Source organism: Lonchura striata, chromosome 7, assembly GCF_046129695.1.
Source record: "Lonchura striata isolate bLonStr1 chromosome 7, bLonStr1.mat, whole genome shotgun sequence".
Taxonomy (NCBI): Eukaryota; Metazoa; Chordata; class Aves; order Passeriformes; family Estrildidae; genus Lonchura; species Lonchura striata.
The window spans coordinates 34,995,076-35,015,408 of NC_134609.1; the positions used below are offsets into that span (position 1 = coordinate 34,995,076).

The 20,333-nt window shown below is 40.4% G+C and overlaps 1 protein-coding gene and 1 non-coding gene across 6 annotated transcripts in view; both read right to left on the reverse strand.

The window, feature by feature from the left end:
• CCAR1 (cell division cycle and apoptosis regulator 1) overlaps positions 1–20,333 on the reverse strand; it is a 29,284-nt gene that overhangs the window by 5,971 nt on the left and 2,980 nt on the right. The window contains exons 3-21 of one of the 5 annotated variants that reach the window (XM_021529067.3): positions 15,856–16,028; positions 15,261–15,305; positions 14,551–14,583; positions 13,410–13,603; positions 12,777–12,891; positions 12,509–12,698; positions 11,258–11,390; positions 10,807–10,968; positions 10,138–10,363; positions 9,137–9,250; positions 8,139–8,305; positions 7,175–7,385; positions 6,285–6,368; positions 5,452–5,637; positions 3,432–3,623; positions 2,838–3,071; positions 2,378–2,489; positions 646–728; positions 47–193 (exon numbers count right to left, since the gene is read on the reverse strand). In XM_021529067.3, the coding sequence (XP_021384742.2) occupies positions 47–193; positions 646–728; positions 2,378–2,489; positions 2,838–3,071; positions 3,432–3,623; positions 5,452–5,637; positions 6,285–6,368; positions 7,175–7,385; positions 8,139–8,305; positions 9,137–9,250; positions 10,138–10,363; positions 10,807–10,968; positions 11,258–11,390; positions 12,509–12,698; positions 12,777–12,891; positions 13,410–13,603; positions 14,551–14,583; positions 15,261–15,305; positions 15,856–16,028 (2,801 nt within the window). Of the gene's footprint in view, positions 1–46; positions 194–645; positions 729–1,004; positions 2,126–2,377; positions 2,490–2,837; positions 3,072–3,431; positions 3,624–5,451; positions 5,638–6,284; positions 6,369–7,174; positions 7,386–8,138; positions 8,306–9,136; positions 9,251–10,137; positions 10,364–10,806; positions 10,969–11,257; positions 11,391–12,508; positions 12,699–12,776; positions 12,892–13,409; positions 13,604–14,550; positions 14,584–15,260; positions 15,306–15,777; positions 16,029–20,333 lie in introns of those variants that run through there. The other 4 variants (XM_031505158.2, XM_021529068.3, XM_021529066.3 and 1 more) reach the window with 4 other exon arrangements.
• LOC116183820 (small nucleolar RNA SNORD98) lies at positions 8,457–8,520 on the reverse strand. Its single transcript, XR_004148517.1, has one exon. It is a non-coding gene; the product is annotated as a small nucleolar RNA SNORD98 (small nucleolar RNA).

A 20,333-nucleotide genomic window follows, 5' to 3' on the forward strand; every position in this document is an offset into this window, starting at 1 on the left:
AAGCAGTCCTATAACATTTGGAAAGTTTTTTAGTAGTATACAAAACCTGAGCACGTGACAGGTGAAGTCCAAGAGTGTACAGGATCTCCTCCACGTCCTTCTCCAGAAGGTATCCACAATGACTTTGATCAAAATAAACAAAAGCCATCAGGAGATCCCTGTTAACAGTTACCATCTGGGTCTTGTCTTTCTCCTACAGAAAATTGATCATGGGCTCATTAGAGAGTTAAAATATCATTCCAAAAATATACCAACTACTGACTTAACGAAAGTTTTTTCTCTGTTCATTTTATTGTTACTTTAAGTTAAGTAATTAATATTACCATCAATTACCTACTTAGATCATGTTACTTAAGACTAATTTAACCTATATATGAGAAGTAATCTTTCAGTATTTAGAAGAAATACATCACAATGGATAGTAATAGCTGGTAGACATTATTTCCTTTTATTTATGCTAGTATGTAAAAAATGGTCATAGAATTCATCTAATTATAAAAAAAGGAAGCATCCCTTCTGCCCTCAATCATTTAATAAACAACTGTTTTCAAAGGGAAAACAGGTGTTATAATAAAAATAAAGCTAAGTTGTAATTAGGACACCTCTAACAAGGTCTATGCAGTCATTAAGAAAGGTGTTCATTACTTTATCTTTAGACGCCCTCTCTTTACAATGTTTATTTCCCTCTCTTCTGTCCTCCCGTTTGTTCATTTCCTCTTCATCCCTGTCTGCAAAACAGAAAGAAAATTCAACATACCCAGAGCAAAGGATTCTATAACCATTACCAGAATACATATTGCCACTATAAAAGTCCAGATAAACTCCCAAACATCTGCAATATACTTCCCTGAAAAACAATTTAAAAATCCATTGAAGTGAGCCCTGTTAAATTCCGATTTTTCTCTAGTCTTCTTTTACCATAAACCATTTATAATTTTTTCCCTGTGCTTGTTTCACACGCAGGACAGAAAAGCTGAAATAAACGCTAGCTAGGCCAAAATGAGTGCTGTCAACATCTCCATTTATTTAAGTGGTGTGCAGGAAATTACCACAGTTCTCCCCAATGAGGCCTGGCAGAGTCTGAATTCAGCTATGGTTATTCCTATTCAAATTCAGTATTATTTACTCTAAAACATTTCAAGTAATAAAACCCATATACACTAGGTAATTAAAACCATGTGTTTTTACTCATGTTGAGTGAGAGATTACTCTTCCCATGACTTAGATTCTCCAAGAAGCTGCAGATCACATCACTTATTAGATGTGAATTACAAATGACAGGTTTTTTTTGTCTAAAGGTAGGCAGTACAATAAAACTAGACTGAAAGAGAGAAAGGGATGACACAGTTGCTGGGATGAATTTTGGCATGCAGTCTGTACCTTATGTGCAAGTCTTGGGTCAGAGAACCACGTGCCAAGTTCAGCTTTAAGCTCACCTTCCTTGTGAGGAAAACTTGGGAAAACCTATGTATTACAACACTTGGCTAATTTTACCAACTTTTTCCTGAGAACCAATTGCTTTCTCCTGAACCTCCATGGCTTGTTGGGTTTTCTCAGCAGCTCTTGACTAAAATGGCACAAAGACAGATTCTGGGAAGCAGCAGCACTTTTCAGAACAGACAAGCCCAGGCCACTCTTACAGACAAATTATAAGCAAATAGGAGTTATTCTGGAAACCACAGATTAGCATCAGCTTTTTAAGGCCAAAAACACAATTGAAAATGCTGGGACAGCAGTATCTACACAGTTCAAACCCAAACGTCTAGCAAATCCTCTCCACAGAAAGGTAACTACCCACAGTACACATCAAAAAGCACACACCATGTTTTACACCTTTCTGAATCCCTGAGCAGAACTAGGAAAGAGCTGCTGCCATTGCCTGCAGAGTCCTCCAGACCCTTTCCCTATTTCTTCAGGTTAACACAACTCCACTCAAACAAAAACCAACTCCTCGTAACGTGGGCTGAAGGGCATCCACACTGAATTCTGTCCTAGCTAAAACCAAGATGGCATTCCAGAACTGAGGAGTAGGAAATTTGGCACATAAAAGTGGCTTGGTTTTTCAGAGGTGCTGAATACTCACATCTCCTACTGACTTCAATGGGAGTTGCGAGTGGTCTGCATTCTGAAAAAAATAAAACCACTTCTATATGCATGCCTTACTTAGAGCACCACTGCTAGTTTATATTCACTATGTTCATAAATGCCTGGCATAAAGGTACTTACACTTTACGTAGAACTGGTCAAAATTACTAAAATAAAATTAGTTTAATAATGCAATTTTAAATTGTCTAGTTCCAGTGCGTTCTCCAGCTTGAAAGAACATAATCAGTGATAAGAATTTATTAAAGGTCACAAAATACATAGATCAAGATACCTTCATCTTCATCTTCAGCCTCTTCTGCCTCCATTGGATCGTATTCTTCTTGATTATTGTCATCTTCCGTTTCTTCTTCATCTTTAGAATCTTCTTTCCTTTTATCTTCCCTCTGCAACAAAAGTTCCTAAATATTTATCTAGTCAGAATCAAAACCCAGTAAAGTAAAAACCTTATTACCATTCAATTAAAATTTGCCTACATTTATGTTTAGTCACCTAAGAACACAGATAGAAATTTCTGTGATACAGATGAATGTTAAAATACTCTCAATACACCCGTAAAAATTTTAAATTACTGAATATAATTGAAACATATTTAAATAGATCAAAAAGTCAAATCAATTAACTAATAACAATTGAAGAGCTGAATTTTTGATAGCAATAATGTAAAATTGAAACAGAAACACTTTAATATTTATCAAGACAGGCTAGGACTGCATATGAACTAAAATGCAGACCTTCTTTTCATCTCTCTCTTCTTTCTTATCTTTATCGTCTCCAGATTTTCTTCTTTTAGGTTTCGGATCATCCGTTTCATCATCTTTTTCTTCTTTTTTTTCTTTTCTCTCATCTTTTTTGCTTTTTTTGTCCTTTTTGTCCTCTCTCTCTGGGAGAGAAATCAGTGCTTTGTAAATTCTGACACCAAAATCTCTCTGAAGCATTTCATTGAAGAGTTCTGCAAACAGTGATACCTGCATAAAGAAGAAAGGTATCTTACATAAAGAAGAAAGAAAAGAGAAGTGACAAAAAGTTTTAAAACATGTATTAAAAACTTATATAATCATGGTAAAATAGCTATGAGGTGCAATTTTTGCAACTTATACGATATCAGGATTTTACAGAATGTCAGATTTCTTACTATCTGGCTTGAACATGGAATCTTTAAACAACTTTACAAATTCCATTTAATACCTGAAAACCCGTGTATTCCTCTGAATACCACGCAGTGACGACATTCCTATCGTACCATTTCCCAAAGACTCAGCAATGTAGGAATTTTCCCAGGAGATCACAAAGCGACAAGAACAGCCAAGTGCAGCATGCTGTGTTACCTCAAAGGAATGCTCTTTATTGTCCTCCAGTCTGTAGTCCAGAAGGACGCTCAGGGACATGATGCTGCAGTCAAACTTGCCGCTCTTGGCTGCCCAGTTGGGGTGCACGATGATGGCCGGCTCATCGGGCAGGATGTAGCGCCGCTCCCGCCGCTGGCGTTCCAGCTCCTCCTGCCGTTTTCTTTCCTCTTCCTAAAAAGGGACCAAAAATCAACATGGAGCATATTCCAAAGCTGAAGTGTCAGCCTCTACGTTAGTTTTTGGGACTCGCTGCTTTCCTGAGCAAAGGAAAGCCTAAGCTGCTGAAAGCAAAGCACAGCTGTGCAGCACAGTGAGCTCTTTACTCCTCACAAAGGAAGATAAAGGCTTCATACCTCATTGTCAGAGCCCAGGACATCCCTCTGGCTGCCCTGGCTGCCTCCAGGCCCTGGCATGAAGTCAAAAACACGTGTGGAAAAAGCTGCCAACTTTGTATGAAGAATTACAAACCACAAGGGTTTGAGTAGTGTGATATTTGGATTAACACAGGGTGAAAAAGTAGAAATTTGGGGTTTTTAGAATGTAGTTCAGGGGGACAAGATGGAGAGATTTGGGCATGTTCTGACCTTCTCCTTCTCCTTGTCCTCCATGTCTTGGTGTGATGGTGACACTTTGCTGTTGGTTTAAGGTACAGACACACTGTCCAACATAGATGATAGGTATTGGCACAATATTGAAAATATAGTACATGTAATTTTTGATATAAAATGTAAACACCGCCCAAGGCAGTACGCAGAAAATGCCATGGCTCCTTGCTAGACAGAGCTCAGCAGGTCAGAGAAAGAATGTTCTAGATAAGAACAAATAAACAACCTTGAGAAGCCGACCCTGCGCATTTCAGACTCCTTCTCTGGCTGCACAGGCTGGGAAACGAGGGCTTTTACACTCCTGGGGTCATCCCAGCACAGCAGACCCTGAGACCTCATCTCTCCAAAGACACCCAACACAGCTCTAACAGGTACCAGATGACAATTTATCTGACTCTAGATTATGGGAAATGCAATCTCTATAAATATACCTGATGCGAATGAAACAAAAGGTTACAAAACATAAAATGTCACCATCTTACTGATTGCCCAGAAACAAATACTGAAGTATCCTGACTACAAAAAAGTCATGGCAGAACTTGTGCTTTATAAAAAGCCAGCACAATCACAGCTCCCCTTCAATCCTAAAGAAAGCTGTGGCAAAAAACCCAAGCTAGTTGAAACCCATCCAAGCTGTGAGAGAAGGCAGCAGCAGCTGACAGAATTAGCAAGCACATGGTCTCCCTCAACAAGGTTTACAGAGATATCTAAAAATATAAAACTTCCAATCATCCCATATAGGTTAGCAGGCAACACACAAAAAGCAGGTTTAAAAGTAACTCAAGCACAAGCCATTCTCCAAACATTTTTACCCCCTTTCTGTGGCTGAGCTTTGGCTTTACTGCAGATTTTGTTTACTTTTGTGAAATAAGAAACCAGAGTAAGCAGTGCAACTACAGACCAAAAAACTGAGAAACTCCAATACACAGCAAGTATCCAAAAGCTTCATAATAAGGGAAAACAAACCCAAGCAAACCATCTGTCATGTGAAGAAGCTGGACTGTGAGACACAGAGGCTAACAAAACTAAGGAAACTGTGTTTCATGTAGGTTTAAGGAGTTAAGGAATTGTTACATGCGTTCACTCGTCTTGAGCAGGCCTTTTCTCAGGAGGTTTGGATTTCTTTTTTCTTAGATTTAAGGTCAAACATTAACTCAGATGCCCTTAGTGCAGCTGATTTGGCTGATACAAAGTAATTCAAACTGGCCAAGATTTCTTCTCAATTCAGCAGCTCAAGGCATAGCAGGAGTTCCCAGTACAGTCACCTGACAACACCAAAATCCCAGCAGAAGTAGGCACCTGCCTCTATTTTTTATGCTTATACATATTTATCCAAATGTTTAATATATTTAATGTATACTTAGGACTTAAATCAAGTATGTTGAAATCCTAACCTCTTTATCATCTTCAGATTTCCTATCCTCCTCCTCTTCCTCTTCTTTCTCAGACTTCTCTAGCTCTTTTTGCTCTTCTTTTTGTTCCTCTACTTTCAGCTGCTTTGTCAGTCGAGCTATCAGCTGAGATTTCAGTCCCTTAGAGCTAAGGGTTCGACTTTCTAATTCTTTGCGAAGGTCATTTACCTGGTAAATAAAAGCCTTGTGAGTGGCATCAAGCAGTGACATCACAAAACATTTGACTGGTAGAGAAAGTGAGGTAAAAATCAACAACACTGAGAAGTCAACTGTATTTTTTAAACATGTGCTGAAAAACACTAATAGTTACTGATACAAAAAACATATTAAATTTAAATTTATGTTTTCCACAAAAAAAACTTCTTTCTGAGGAACTTTTTATAGAGGCAGGGAAAGCATTTTAAGTAAACCAGTTTATTATTACTACTGCTTTTGAGGAAACTTGTCTCCTGACACAGTTTTAAAAAGCAGTAATTGTACAAAAATGTATCACTTAAGTATTTGAGACCCCACATTTTTTTAATGTGAGTAGTAATCTGGCCGATTACAGCAGAACTCTTGTCTTCCAGTTCATGTACAATATGTGACACCCTTTAATTGTACAACGTTCAGAGTAGATTCAGTTAGCTGCATTCCACTTTCTACAACCAGGAGTCATCCCTGCATACTGTGATACCACACCCTAGTACCTATAAATTAAGCAAAACACTACAGAAGTTTTCTTTCTCAGTTAAGGGAACATACAGCTGCATTTCAGGTCATGTCTTAAAAGTGAAAAAGTACAATGGAATCAAATTTTCAGAAGTGTTTGTTACCTTCATTGTTTTTGGATCCAGTTTAGACCAGTGTGTTGGCGTAGAGATCTCTTTAGCTTCTCCATCATCCTTTTCCTCTTCATCCTGACAAATAAAATTTTAAAATTATAATTCAGAAAGCCTGAAAGCATTTCAGTTATTTTTTAAATTCTGATGCTGATCTGTGCAAGGTCACAACTGTTTCAGATAGTCTTCTCCTAAAGTTATTATTTAGACAAATTCACACACACATTCTACCACTTTATAAATGATCACAGTGCCACTCAGCCAATACAAGCCAGATCTGTGGAACACAAAAGGGTGATAAGCAACACCACAAAGGATATTGGGGTTACACAGACACTGCTGGTCTCCAGTAACCACACAGTGGGTCATCTTCCCCCACATTTCAAATCCCCCAAATTACTCTTTGTTCAGTCAGACCTTCCCTTATTCCAAGATGCTGATCAGCCACGTGGCCTGAAATTCAGATGTTTCAGACTAGTGTTTGTTCAATTTCAAATATCACAATTAGAACTGGCCACAAGAGAGAATTTAGAAATTTCAGAAAATGGCAAAATGTTTGAAGACAGCTATTCGTAAACTGAATCTCACTCAACAACTGGTCCCAGATTCCAGCAACTATGTCTACGATAAAAAATTTTCTGCGCATCATAAGCACAATTTAATTCCGTTTGGGATATCAGCATACACATTTAAAGTTAGTGAACTAGCTGAAATAAAAATAAAAAGCAACATTCACTACACTGCTGAAAGCTGGTTTACCAGTCATTGTTACCAGTTATGTTCCTCCTATGTATGTATGTAGTGTAGTATGTGGTGTGCATTTTGTGCCTGTGTTCCTGTGCCTGTGAGAAGCAGAAATAGAAAAAGGGATTAGCGTTCAGTGCCTGTTCTCCATCAGCCTCCTTGCGTTCACCCTGAAGCTTCTCGACCAGCTGCTGCTTGTATCCTCGGGAGAGGGTTTCCCACTCTGAGCGGGTGGGAAGGCAATGCCAAACATCCGGGAAAAATAAAACCACTGTCTCCACATGAGCTGGAACCGTACGCCCCTTGTGGGTCTCCTCAGGGCGATGGTAGCGAATCTCTGCAAAACGGTACCTGTTGCAAGGGAAGAAGCATGTTGGAAAAAAAATTCTACAATACATTTTAAAGAGCCTAGATCACTTGTAGCACATCAAGTAAAGAAATTTTGCTGCAAGACCTTGAGGTTTATCTAAAGAAAAAAATTATGGAAGCCATATTTTCTCTTTTGGCACACTTGTAAAAAGGTATTGCAACCGAAAAGGAGGAAAATCAACAAAATGTTTTTCATATAACTTGTTGTTTAGCCTAGGTAGGTTTTATGTGCAAATAGAAGTTGTTGAAGAACTTCAAATTTAGCATACAATAGGCTTTCCTGGTATTGGTACAGCTACAGCGAGTGTTAACACAGGACAGAAACTCATCAAGAGAAAATATGGCTGTACAACAAACGGCTATTTATTTGTAACAAAAGAATAATGAAATGAAGTTCTCTTGACGATCCTCTCCAGCTATGCACAAAATGAAAAATATTTTCAATGCACATTCATTAAAAAAATTACAGTGTAACATGTCAAAATAAACCCAGAATTTTAAATTAGTTCTTAATGCAGTATTCAGCACAGTTGGCACCAATCAAACTGATTACCAAACAGAACATCCTTTGAGTAGTTCACCTGAACTACCAAGAGCAGTTGACAAAGAAAAAAGGGTTTCTCCAGTTTTGTTTTGTTTTGCGTTTTTTTTTGTTGTTTTTTTTTTTTTTAAAGTCCTGGTAACAGACAAGCATTTATTTCTACAGTGGCTTTGGCTCTGCAGTACAGTACTTACCATTGCGTGCACACACTTAAGTCAATCCCTGTAAGAGCCTTGCAACAACGAATTGCCGTCTTTATCAGCACCGAAGGGTCCTTTTCTGGATCAGGTCCATCCAGTGAGGGGGACCAGTGTCCTCCAATAGCCATAGCTTCATCTTTGCCTTTCATACCCACTAAAAACTAGACAAAAAGAGTCTTCTGAATGTTCCCCTGCTAGGGGTAAAAAGTCATTTTCCCAAAGTGCAAAGAATATTTCATAGCACACACACTGAAATCCTTGAGTAAACTGTGAAATTATTTTGAAATCTGAAAATAAAAATCAGTCAAGAAAGAGTTCAGTTATTTTTTTCCACAGATTATTTCAGTAATGGAATAGGTTTAAAACATCATCACTCATTCTTGCTTTCAAGATTTTCCATTAAGTTTGTTTATTGGTATAGGCTTGTCCCTTTGCAATGAAAAGCTTTCTAACACAAAAGACAGACAGTAATTTAAATGGTGTCTTAACTCGGATACACACTTAGAGACGTGCCTGCTTAAAAGTGATGAAGGAAAGCTACGGAAGGTGAGACCACGAGAGCATCATACCTATAAATGAAAGTATTTCCATGTGCTGTAAGTTAGAATTTAACTGGAAAACAAGTCTTCTGTCCTGAAACACCACAGCACTTACAGCTTGTTCAGTTTAATGGTTAAATTTCACTTAACACACCGGCTGCTTAGCTGTTGCTTTATGTGTATTCTCTTCACAGCTGAGCCCTTACAAAATCAGTAAGTGCTTGTAAAAAGCAGCTAACAAACTTAATTATTTTAAGTAAACTAAGTGGAACAAAGCAGTAAATGTGAAGTTCCAATAAAGTGAAAAAAGAATTGACATATTAACTAGGTCTCTTCAGAGGAAAAATGAAGTCATCATTCAGCTGTCTACAAGCTCCTCTCTATTGTCAAAAATGGCAAAGCTCTATAACCAACCTTTACTGTCAAAAGTGTCTGGCATTGAAGCATATTTACCTTTACAAGTCTAGCAGGATGCTGAAATCCATCACGAAGTTCTTGGGGATCCTCAGCCAGAGCACATGACTTGTGGTAGAGATCTTCCATGCTAGGACTAGCCATCAACATCACCTGTGGTACAATCAGAGCAGTCGGGTGAGGGTCTCACTACGATGGATAAACAATGACCACAACTTGCAAAAACACATACCAAAACTTAACAAGGTTGCTCCATACCCTAAACAGGTGTATGATAAAGCAGGATGCTCCTTCTCAGTTACTGACTATGTTTTGAAGCTCAGCCTTCTGAAAGGCAGCTCTTGCTCTGCCCAGACTGAAAAACCAGCATGTCTGATACTTTAGCTTTACAGTTTTTGTACACAGAAGGCGATTAATTTGAATCTACCTCAATCTGAATATCAAAATATGCTGCATCAAGGGCTGTAATCATGTATAAAAGACCCCTTTATCAAAACATATTCCTAGAACCTCTTCCATTTGAAGTACTTAATTAAAATAGGTCTGAAATTTTGCCAATGTGTGTTAGAAGTATTACATGTTAAAGATAGCTCTCAATCTACTTCAAACAAAACAATAAATATTGAGATGAACAGGAAAGAAGGAAAGAAAATCCCACTAAACAGAATAACAAACTGCAAAGAAAGTATCTTTGAAGAATTAAAAAGGACTCTGTTAACTATTCTAAATGATTTGCCTAAGAAATCATTCAGAAACCTTGCAGGAGCTGATTTTCTTTCCTACAATCACATCACTGCAACTAGATGCAGGCAATGGAAGAGCCCTCTGTAAATACAAGATTTAGCACAGCTCTGGTAACAGAAAAACAAACTGAATTTCAGCCCTGATTCTTTAAGCTCTACATACTAGCTTTTTACTGAAAAGTTCAAAACACTGTATTTTGCTCAAATGGCTGAAGAATATTTTCAGTTCAGTTATACCCACCTTTGCACTCTATTGATAAAAGAAATTTCTAATGAATAGTAGAAAAGCATACAAACCTTAGCACTGTAGAGATGATCAGCATCAGGTGGATCAAGGACAGCAGTGTTCTTATCTATAGCATCTACTTCTCTGTGCATTACATAGAAGTTACAGTAGTTTCCCAGCTGAAATGGTCTAGACATAGGGAAAGCATCCACCCATGTAAACTGAGCATCAAAGAAATCGCTCGGGATGTACAAGTTCTGGTAACGCCTCCTCAGCTCCATCATATCACAGCTACGGCTGAAAGACACAGCAGTATTGGAAAGACACAGCAATTAAGAACTATTAACAAACTACGTCATTAAGAGGTATATTACTTGGCAATACAACCATTGTGTATTTAATGCTGTATATAAAAAATCTCAAGAACACTACGTTTGAATGTCATGGATGAAGTTTTAAAAAAAGTAACTATTAAACACTCCTCCAATTCAGGTGTCTGCAAGTTATGGCACATTGATTAACCAACGCTACAAAGCTATTTTGCAATAGCATCCTAAAGTAACACAGAACCTCCAACAAGTTTATCATACAAGGCTCTTAGCCACTACATACTTGACCCTTCTTTGAAGTCAGGATCATCATTCAACATCCACTGACACACACGTGGGCTGACACAGCTCACAGTAAGCTGTGCCATGATTAGGTGAACTGTAGGTGAACAGCTGGCACCATAAACATACCAGTCCAACGAAAACTTGGAAAACTGCACGGTGTAACGAGGGACGACGCGCCGGGGCCGCCGCGGGGACCTCTCCCGCTCCCGCCGGGGCGACCTCTCCCGGGAGCGTTTCCTCTGGGGAGATCTCTCCCGGGACCTACGTCTCTCTCGCTCTCTCTCGCGGCTTAAAGGACACACACAAAATACAAATGTTTTTGCAGGCTGGTAACACAAAATTATTTCCAGCACAACAGAAGCCAGAGAGAACTCAAAAAAGGGAAGTTTCAGTACAGTCTCTTTACAAGAGAAACTGATTACACAACTCCTTACTTTCAGGTAGATAAGAACTGTTCCCTAATTCCCAAGAGTAACACAACCTGTGGGTCTTGCTGACCCACTCTGGAGCAAGCAGCTCAGCTCTGGGTGAGGAAGGGTCTTTATGGACTGCTCATATCACAGTCTGGTCTACATACCTCCTGTCATCTTTTCGGTTTGGCATAGGGTCTCCACCTCGGTCATTCCTCCCAGAAAATCTGGATGGTGGGTCTAGTCTTCGAGCTGGTTGTGGCTGTGAAACCAGACGGACTGGGGGCTGCAACAAACCACCTGAAACAGAACGTACGGCATCAACACAGAAAAGGGGGCACCTATCTACACTTGGCAAACACCAATTACAGCTGTTCCACTTGTGTACATTTTCTAACCTAACTCTACAGTCAAATTTATCCATTATTAACACCCACCCAAAGAAACTCAAGAGACCTAAGCTTTTCTTCACTGAGGCAAACTGACACTCTATTTAAGTGAAATTGGTTTAAAAGCATCTTATTGAGCTGGAAGCTAATATAACCTAAGCACATAGAATTAATCTCAATAAACAGCTAAGGCTTTTCAAAAACTTAACTTACAGATATACTACCTACTCTCTGAACTGAAGGAAAACTGAAATCCTCATTTTAAGGCTAGTCATACATAAAAATGACTGGCATCTGAAAAATTATTCCTAAATCAACATATCATACTGCTACATCAATCCCTCAGCACATCATTTTTTTGCCTCAAGATATTTAACCAACTGATTTAAGTGGAGCAAATGCTACTAAACACCAATGAACAACTATGACTACTTAGATTATAGTAAGCATTTATGCAAAACAATTCTGCTTTGGTTCTTCTACCCTTGCTTTTATTGTGTTAAGACCAGTCCTAATATTGTCACTTCTACCACTGATTCCTCGGCCACTTGAAGTTCAAGAGACTTCACAACCTTTGTTTCAGATTTGCCATGTTTGGCAGTGTTTCTTCTTTCAGATGCAAACATGGCTAACTGAAATTAATAAGCAAAAAAAATAATAGCTTTAACAACACAAAACCTGGTTTTGTGGAAAACTGCAGAAAGATGCTGAAGGACTGCACTGCTATTAATACTTTCAAATTCCCTACACGTCTGTGAAACAACAAAAATTATATTGCATTTGCTTTTGGATTACAAAATGTTAACGTGCACAGGAGCTCAGGGGGATTTCACTAACCAGGTGATTTCTGAGCTACTGCAGGCAATGTGCCTTGCAAAAGCTGCAGAAGACATATTCAATCTGAAAACTCAATACAGTCCCCTCCATATTATTTCAGCTATTACTTCAGCCTTCTGAGGAACAAGAAAACAACCATCACCCACTGAGCCCCAGAGCGACCCCCCAAAAAGGCGTGCGCTGAAGGAGCACCTTTCTGCTGCGGCTGCTGCAGCAGCGGCTGAGGCTGCGTCTGGAGCAGAGGCGTGATGGACGCTGCCGAGATCTGCGCCTGCAGCAGGGACTGCGGCTGCGGCTGCGCCTGGACGCCGAAGGTCTGCTGCGCGATGGGCTGCAGGACGGCTGGCGGCGTCTTCAGCAGCGGCTGCGCCTGGCTCTGGTTCTGACAGAGACACGGCGCGTCGGGAGCGGGCTGCACCCGAGCCAGCCTCTGCCCCGCGCTCCGGCCAGCCCCTCCTACCTGGTTCGGCAGCGTCTGGATCCTTTGGGCGTTCCATTTGAACGGCATGTTGGGGTTGTAAGTAGCTTCTACCAGAACTCTGTCACCCACCTGAGGTGTCTTGCCTTTAACAGCACTGCAAGCGTTACAGAAAAGGTACGTGAGAGGCTTTTCTAGACAGGTTCTTCGTATGTTACATTTAAAGATGGGAGAAGGTAGGCAAAGTTAGTTTTAAAAAGTTTACAGGAAGAGCAACTACCCCCAAATTCAGCATTAGTGCTACCTGCTTCAGTTCGGGTATGCACAGGAACTTAGTAATTCCCTGTCTGTGGCTCTAAGGTAAAAGTTCCCCAAACAGTCCCAAATTAAGACATGCAGACAAAAGGTTTTATGCTTTTAATCACCCACAAACTCTGCAATTGTCTATTACACAAAGCTAGTTAACCTCTGGGTCTCCCAGCTTTGGGCTTTGTATTAAAAAAATGAAAAAATTCACATGAAGTACCTCAGACTCAGCATCTATTAACCTCTCTGACTTTCACTGTTGAATGACAATAACACACTACTGCACAGAGAATTAGTGTACAATCATCTAAACCTTTGATTACTGAGAGCATCACAGGGTACATCTGCAGGCGAGCGCTCGCAGCTTACCTAAGCTGAAAAAAGACATCTTCATCCACAAAGCCAAAAGTATCATGCAGCTTAGTGACCACGCCAGTGAAGACACGCTGCTTCTGGGGCTGGGTCTGCTGCTGGCTGGAGCGGGGGGCCGGGTAGGACACGGTGATCTGCGCCGCTGGCTGGGGTGTGGACAGGCTGAGGCTGGTGGGGAGCGCGACTGCTGGCTGCAAGCAAAACAAAGCCAACCCTCAGTCCTGCCACAGCTGGCACACGGACAGGGAACAGCTCCTTCAGCCACAGAGACAGCAGTTCAAAATTACTATAGCACCTAGAACAGACACTTCAGACGGTGAAGTTTCTTGTTTGGTTTTTTTGAAGATCACATGTTTCTTACTTTGAATGAAGACTGGCTTTGCTTATCCTTCTTATTTACAAGAGTCAGCTTTCCCCAAAAATACACCCTGTCCAGACAAAAAGCATGAAGGCTGCATTATTGTCTACAGGTAACCCATGCAGTGGCCCTGAAGTGGAGATAAATTCCCAACTTTGCTAGGAACAAATGCTTAAGAGGTCATTCTGCATTTACATGCCACCTGTAATATCAGAAATCAGTAAAGGCTGAAGCCAAACAAACCCTTCCCTAACAGTGCTTCCCTCACAAAAGCAGAACACAGTCAGATAATGAAATCAAGTCAAACATTTTTACCTTTTCAAAGCCTGCTTTAAAAGTTCAAGTGAAAATGAAACTAAAGCAATTTGCAATGTGTTAAATGGTTGCACACGTTTTAAACCTGTCAAGCTCAGAAAGGATTTTTAAACATCTTTATACACATATTGTTAATACAGGAAATTAAATTCCTTCACAAAGAAGAGAAAAATTTTCTCCATTTGTTATTTACTGCAAAACAACCGGACACTTGAAGTTCAAACAAAAAAAATTAACATATAATCAACACACACATTCCCTTCAAGATTAAGGAAAAGTGGTTGCTATTAATTTTTGAAACCAAGGCTATGCATATTTTAACATCTGGATAAAATAAACCTGTACCAATAAAAGGTCCATTCATATTAGTTCATTTTACAGATAAAAATACCAAGATGTCACAAATTTGCACTCTTGCATTATCTGTGTTTGGGGATGAAGACCAAACAATAAAACCAAACTAACCTGAGTTAAAAGGGTCTGCTGAGGTTGCTGCAACTTAAAATAAATAAAGTTATAAATTAATTTTAAATGCTTAAGGAAATGGTACAGTTCTACCTCCTCTTTACAAGCAAGAGCTTTTGCTTAATCTGAGTCAGTTACTAGTTCTTTAGGGCTTGGTCATTTCAGCAGTTTGCACATCTGTAAAACTGTGCTTATGGGGTTAATTTTGAGATTGTATAACCTGGGTTTATACAGAAAGGAGAAACGTTAAAATTTTTTTTTAACTGAAAGTTAATAGCAACACCAAAAAAATTTTTGGCAGCTGGAACAGTTTAGGCATGTAATTCCCTTCTACTTTTATTCATTTAAAAAAATCCTGTTAAGTTTGAAGATCGTAATAAAAATCCAAAAGGGAATGTTTTTGGACAGCGTCTTTCCAGCAGTTAAAATACACGGCCCTGTTTGGAGCAAAGTTTAGCAGAGAATCATTTACACATGGAACAGTAGGTATTTTTAAAATTTGTTTTTGCACGAAGGTAGGCAGGTTTCCATTCTGCATACGTCTTTCCAAGTTTATGAACTTCAAGCTCTCTTTTGCCACACAAAGTATTATTTAAGTTTCTTTAACAACTTCCCACATGAGGATGATTTCGGAGACAAATCCTACAAGACACACAATCGACATTATTTTTAAAGTTATTTGTGATGTACACAGTAAGAATCAGACAAACCTGTTGTTGTACACTATAGAGAGTCTGCTGAGGTTGTGAATATTGCTGAAACAGATAAAAGCAAAATATCTCATAAACAGGAGAATTATTACCACAAAAATATCAATATAAGTTACCTGCTTAGCAAGTGCTAGATAAAAACAATTAACATTAAACAATTTTAATTTAAAAATAACTAATAATATCAATGTATATAATTTAAGTAACAATTTTTCTGAGCCTTTAGAGTGGGCCCTGATGTTCTCTTTCTAGCTAAAGTCAGCAATTTTTCTTAAGTCTTAGACAGTATTTAGGGCACATTATGAAATAATGCAAAATCCCATAAAGGATATATATAATGATGTGATACTTAAAATTGTCAGTTTATATGCAGCCAAACCCAAAGGGCTTTCCACAGCCAAAAAAAATCAGCTCCTCCACAGCCCAGCTTCCCACCTTCACAGATTAAGTCCACCACCGCTAGCTATAAGCCCAGCCCTCCCCCATGGATAAGACAGGTTCACACTGCAATGTTCACCATTTTCCATTCTCCTTTCCTCCTGGATCCTTTAGCTTTACGGAGTTCGGGGAGCGCTGGCCGCTGTGTGTGCTTTACCTGCTGCAGGGCCGCGGCCGCGGCTGCCGCCTGCTGCTGGAGCGCGGCGCTCTGCGTCAGCTGGTAGTTGGCGGGGGTCTGGGTGGTCAGGCCCGCGGCTGCCAGCGCCGTCTGCTGCGTGTAGATGGTCGGGGAGGCTCCCAGCAGCGAGGGCTGCTGCACGCCCAGGGCAGCTGCGGAGAGAACGCGCCCAGTGAGCGCCCACGGCGCTCGGACAGCCCGGCTCGCACAGGCCGCGACGCTCCGCGCCGGCCGAGCTCGCCAAGGAGGTAATCAACTTCCAAAATTCAAGACAAAGGATCACATCCCGCTATCTTATCTTCTAAATTCATCTACCAATAGTAAACCACAGCGGAGGAGCAGAGACCATTACGTTTCCTTCTCTGGAGCTGCTCATGGTTTTACAGCTCTGTAGTTGTCATCTCCACCTGCACCTACCCCCCTGTGTAGTTTCTTGAAGGTACTCCAGGCTCTGGATGAGCCAAATGAAGACTGCTGCTCCGCTCTGTAAACTAATACATTGCATTCTATCTGAGGGCAAGAGAAAGCTTTACTGTAACAGCATCTATGAAACAGAGGCTTATGAAACATGTCCTCTGAAATCACCAAGTTTTTGCTTCACTCAGTGCTGTCTTTGTCCCCTGTGAAGTGGGGGCTGGTGGAGAAGGAACAGCCTAGAAACAACAGAGGGTTTAATCAGTCTGCATCTATAAGGGGACTCAAGCTCCCTCCCGCTCTTGATAGGAAGGGTTTGTGCTGCCCAGACTCAAACTGCCTAGAAGGAAAGATTAGTTTATTTTATTGTCGTGCCAGCTTTTAATTCACCACAGAACATAAGCAAATCATGAGGAGCAAAAACACACAGACTATGCTTCTGAACAAGGTATGCTGAAGATTTACAGAGGGATCTTTTGGGTGAAAAAGACCCCTGCAAAATGCAAATCTCAGCAAAAAACTGCAAATGTATCTGGAAACCTGCTCCCTCTTTGGCAGGACTTTTTCAAGAAGTTATCAGCAGCTGCATGATCATATATCACATCATTAAACTATCAGTCTAGTCCACATGTTTAAATAAAACTAGAGAGAAACTCTGCAGGGAAACATACTGACAGCCAAACCAGGTCAGCCAGCCATCTTCAGAACTGAGCAACATTCAAGATTATCATGGTTCTTCTCTCTCCAAAGCCATCAAAGACATACAATGGAATGAGGAACAGATTTTCAGTGTTCCTGCAGAGTTTGTGCTCCACATTGCTCTTACTGATGCAAAATGAACTTTTCACTCCTGATCCAGGGATGCAGTGAAACACTGCTTGTAGTTGGTGATTATTACCATAATGCTGTACCCCACTCAACAGGTCCTGAATGTCACCCTTCCTACCACACTGCCTTTTCCAGCAGAGCAGTCTTTGCTGATCGCACTGATCATATTTTAATTTTGGAATGAAACAGGAAAGAAATACATAAACTGCACTGAAAATAATTGCTATCACTATGATCTGTATCAAATATTGCCACGTAAGCATTCCAGGAAGTAACAGTATTTTAAAAGTGAAATCAAGCATTCTGCAACATAAAGCATTTAATTAACTCTTCCCCCTGGAAAATTCCAAAATTTGCATTTCTTTAGAAGCCAGCAAACAAAATTTGAGGCTTCTCTGCTGACAAATGCTCCAGTGTCTTGATCCTCTTGCTTCATCACCAGCTTCAATTTGAATGTGCAGTTTGGACCATCCAGAAGGACACCAGCTGAACTGGATCCTCACCACTGTCTCACTTAACACGCCTTAAACAGACCTTTAAATGTAAGTCAACAGCTTTGTTGCCGTATCCTGGGACAACTTTCACTTTTCTTGGCTGTAATACTTTGCTGGCTCAGTCACAGCAAATAACCAATGCATTCATCTATCTCCTCTTATTTCCACATGCCAAGCAGAAATTCCCATTAGTGCAGAAATTTGCTCCATGCTGTTACCTTTGAACGTGTGTGACTATGCCAGCTATTGTCATTCAGTCCACAGTTTTATCCTAATGCTGTTCCAGCACAGGGGGATGGAGTTGGGAAGCATTAACAAAAGCAAATTTCACAACTTTTCTCCTACTTTGTGTACCAACAGTACCCACAAAAATGCTTACTCCCAAAACCAGATCTTGGGACTATCCAGCTCTTCAGTTTCATATGGTAATCTCCATTTCAGCATAATCCAGAATTATCTCAAGCAATTCCCAGCCCATCCTAAGACCTTTATCCCATTTTGTCAACTAAGAAAAAACAAGAAAGTTTGCCATCTCTGCTGTCACTTTTGGAGCATTTAATATTAACTGGGTGTCTGTCATCTACAACACTGCAGATCAACTTACTAAGAAAGGGCAAAAAAGACAGCCAAGATCCTCTCAAAGTGTAACACCTGTAGTAACAAGTTTTTCAAAGCTATATCTTGATCCCACTGATGTGCCCCAAAGTATTCCAAGATTTTCATCTGTGTACTCATCTTGGTCAAACAGGCTGCAATTAATTAGCCAACTGAGTTTGTATTACTAGTTAAAAAAAAGATAGAGAACAAAGAGAAAAAATCACACAGAAAAACGGGAGACCGAGAATGAATCAGACCGAGTCTGGAATTGACATCTGACTGCCACATTATTATTACTGGCAACAAGCATCTGCAGTGACTTCTTAGGATTTGTAATCACCTCAGCAAGTACAGCAATGGAGATGCCTTCTTTCAAATGCCGTGCAAACAACTCCCACTGGCACCAAATACTGTGTGGCAACTCCAGCTGGAAGGGCTCAGACAAACTGAGGTCCTAGGCTGCAGCTCTGGGTTAGGCTATAGACATTTCTGTTGCAACCAACACAAAGACAGTATTTAGAAGACTCTCTTCCTACCCTAAAACCCTAAAGATCCCTAGGAGTTGGGGAAACATCTTCAAAATACAGACCTATTTATGTCTCCTTGGTAAGTGACATAGGTTGATTAGAATTACATTAAAGGCTGTGCAGGGCTTGGGACACTTCTCACAGTTGTCAGAAATTGTGAGATTGGGTCCATGGGCTTCCAAATTTCTTTAAGTTTCACACACTTGCAATACTCACTACCTACTCCAAAACCACTCCTTTTAACAGGCAGACACTAGAAACCAGGCTCAGCCTATTTGTCATGGGACATCTGTTTACAGCAAGCCAGCACACTGTGCCCCAGCTCCTGTTCCTCCGTGGGCTGAGATTCACCACATGCTCACCCTGTTCTCACACATTGCTTCAGTCACCTCACAGGGCCACCAGCAGTAACAAGACACTAAGCTCCAGGCATTTCAGCTCTCATCAGCTGCACCATTCCTCACTCCAATGCAATTAAGTCAAAGACAACACCACCAATCAGGCAGAACACAGCAGAGCCAGCACTTCCCCAGCATTACAGTTCTGTAAAACCAGGCTTTTCATCATAACCCATGAACAGCACAGGGCAAGCACTGTGACACAAACCAGAGAGGTGCCAAAAATGAAGAGCTAGAGAGGAGGAGGGAATTCTCCTTTGCAGGAGTTTCAGGAGTTTGCGTATCATTATGCAAGTTAAAAGTCATTTTCTCTAGTAGGCATGATTTAATTAATGCTTTAACAATGCTTAACCACCATGGCGGGGGCTTTATTCTGGTTTTAGTGTTGTGATGCAGAAACGCATGAGCTGAGGAGCAGACAAAAATTCACTGTGTTACATGTAGGAGTTTCTCTTCACACATCAATCTCTGCTGGCACCTGGAATTGCCCATCCCTCTTCTAATTCCATAGGCACAGAGAGTAATTAAGCCCTCCAAAAGGGATCACAGACCCTTCATTACACAGCACATCAGTTTACAACTAGTCTGCCACACCTTCATAATTAAGAACTTTAACTCATTTAGTTACTTCTTCAGCAAGGATGGCCAAGGCAGTATCCACATCAGCAATTAAAAAAAAATCCACCAAAAAATCCCTAAACCAAAACAATGAAAAACACAAAACCCCAGTGTTGATATTACCTTTTTTGCAATTATCAAATTGGGCTTCTAACACCATTACTCAATGCTTCCGATAGCTTGGAAAAAACTATATATCATGTTGTTTTTGTCACAAAAATCAAGATCGCCATCCCTCATACCCAAGCATCTCAAAGCTTTTGAGAAGGAACCTGGATGAAAACAGCTGGCATGCATAAATATATGTAACAGCTTTGGCCAACCCTCTGAAATAATGTTTTTAAAATGAGTTTACTAACACGGAGATTCACAAGGACAAGCCAACATGCACCATTTCTTGGGTGCAACACAGGTGAGCAGCAGTTGAGGCTGGTCAGCACACCTGAGCTCTGACAGAACCTCTTGCTTAGAATACAGCCTCTCTGGAAGGTCACAACTTCACACTGAAAGGGGCAAGTTCAAGCAGAAACATTTCTTCAGCTCCCAGCAGTGTCAAAGAGCACTGCTTACCTTCCAAAAGA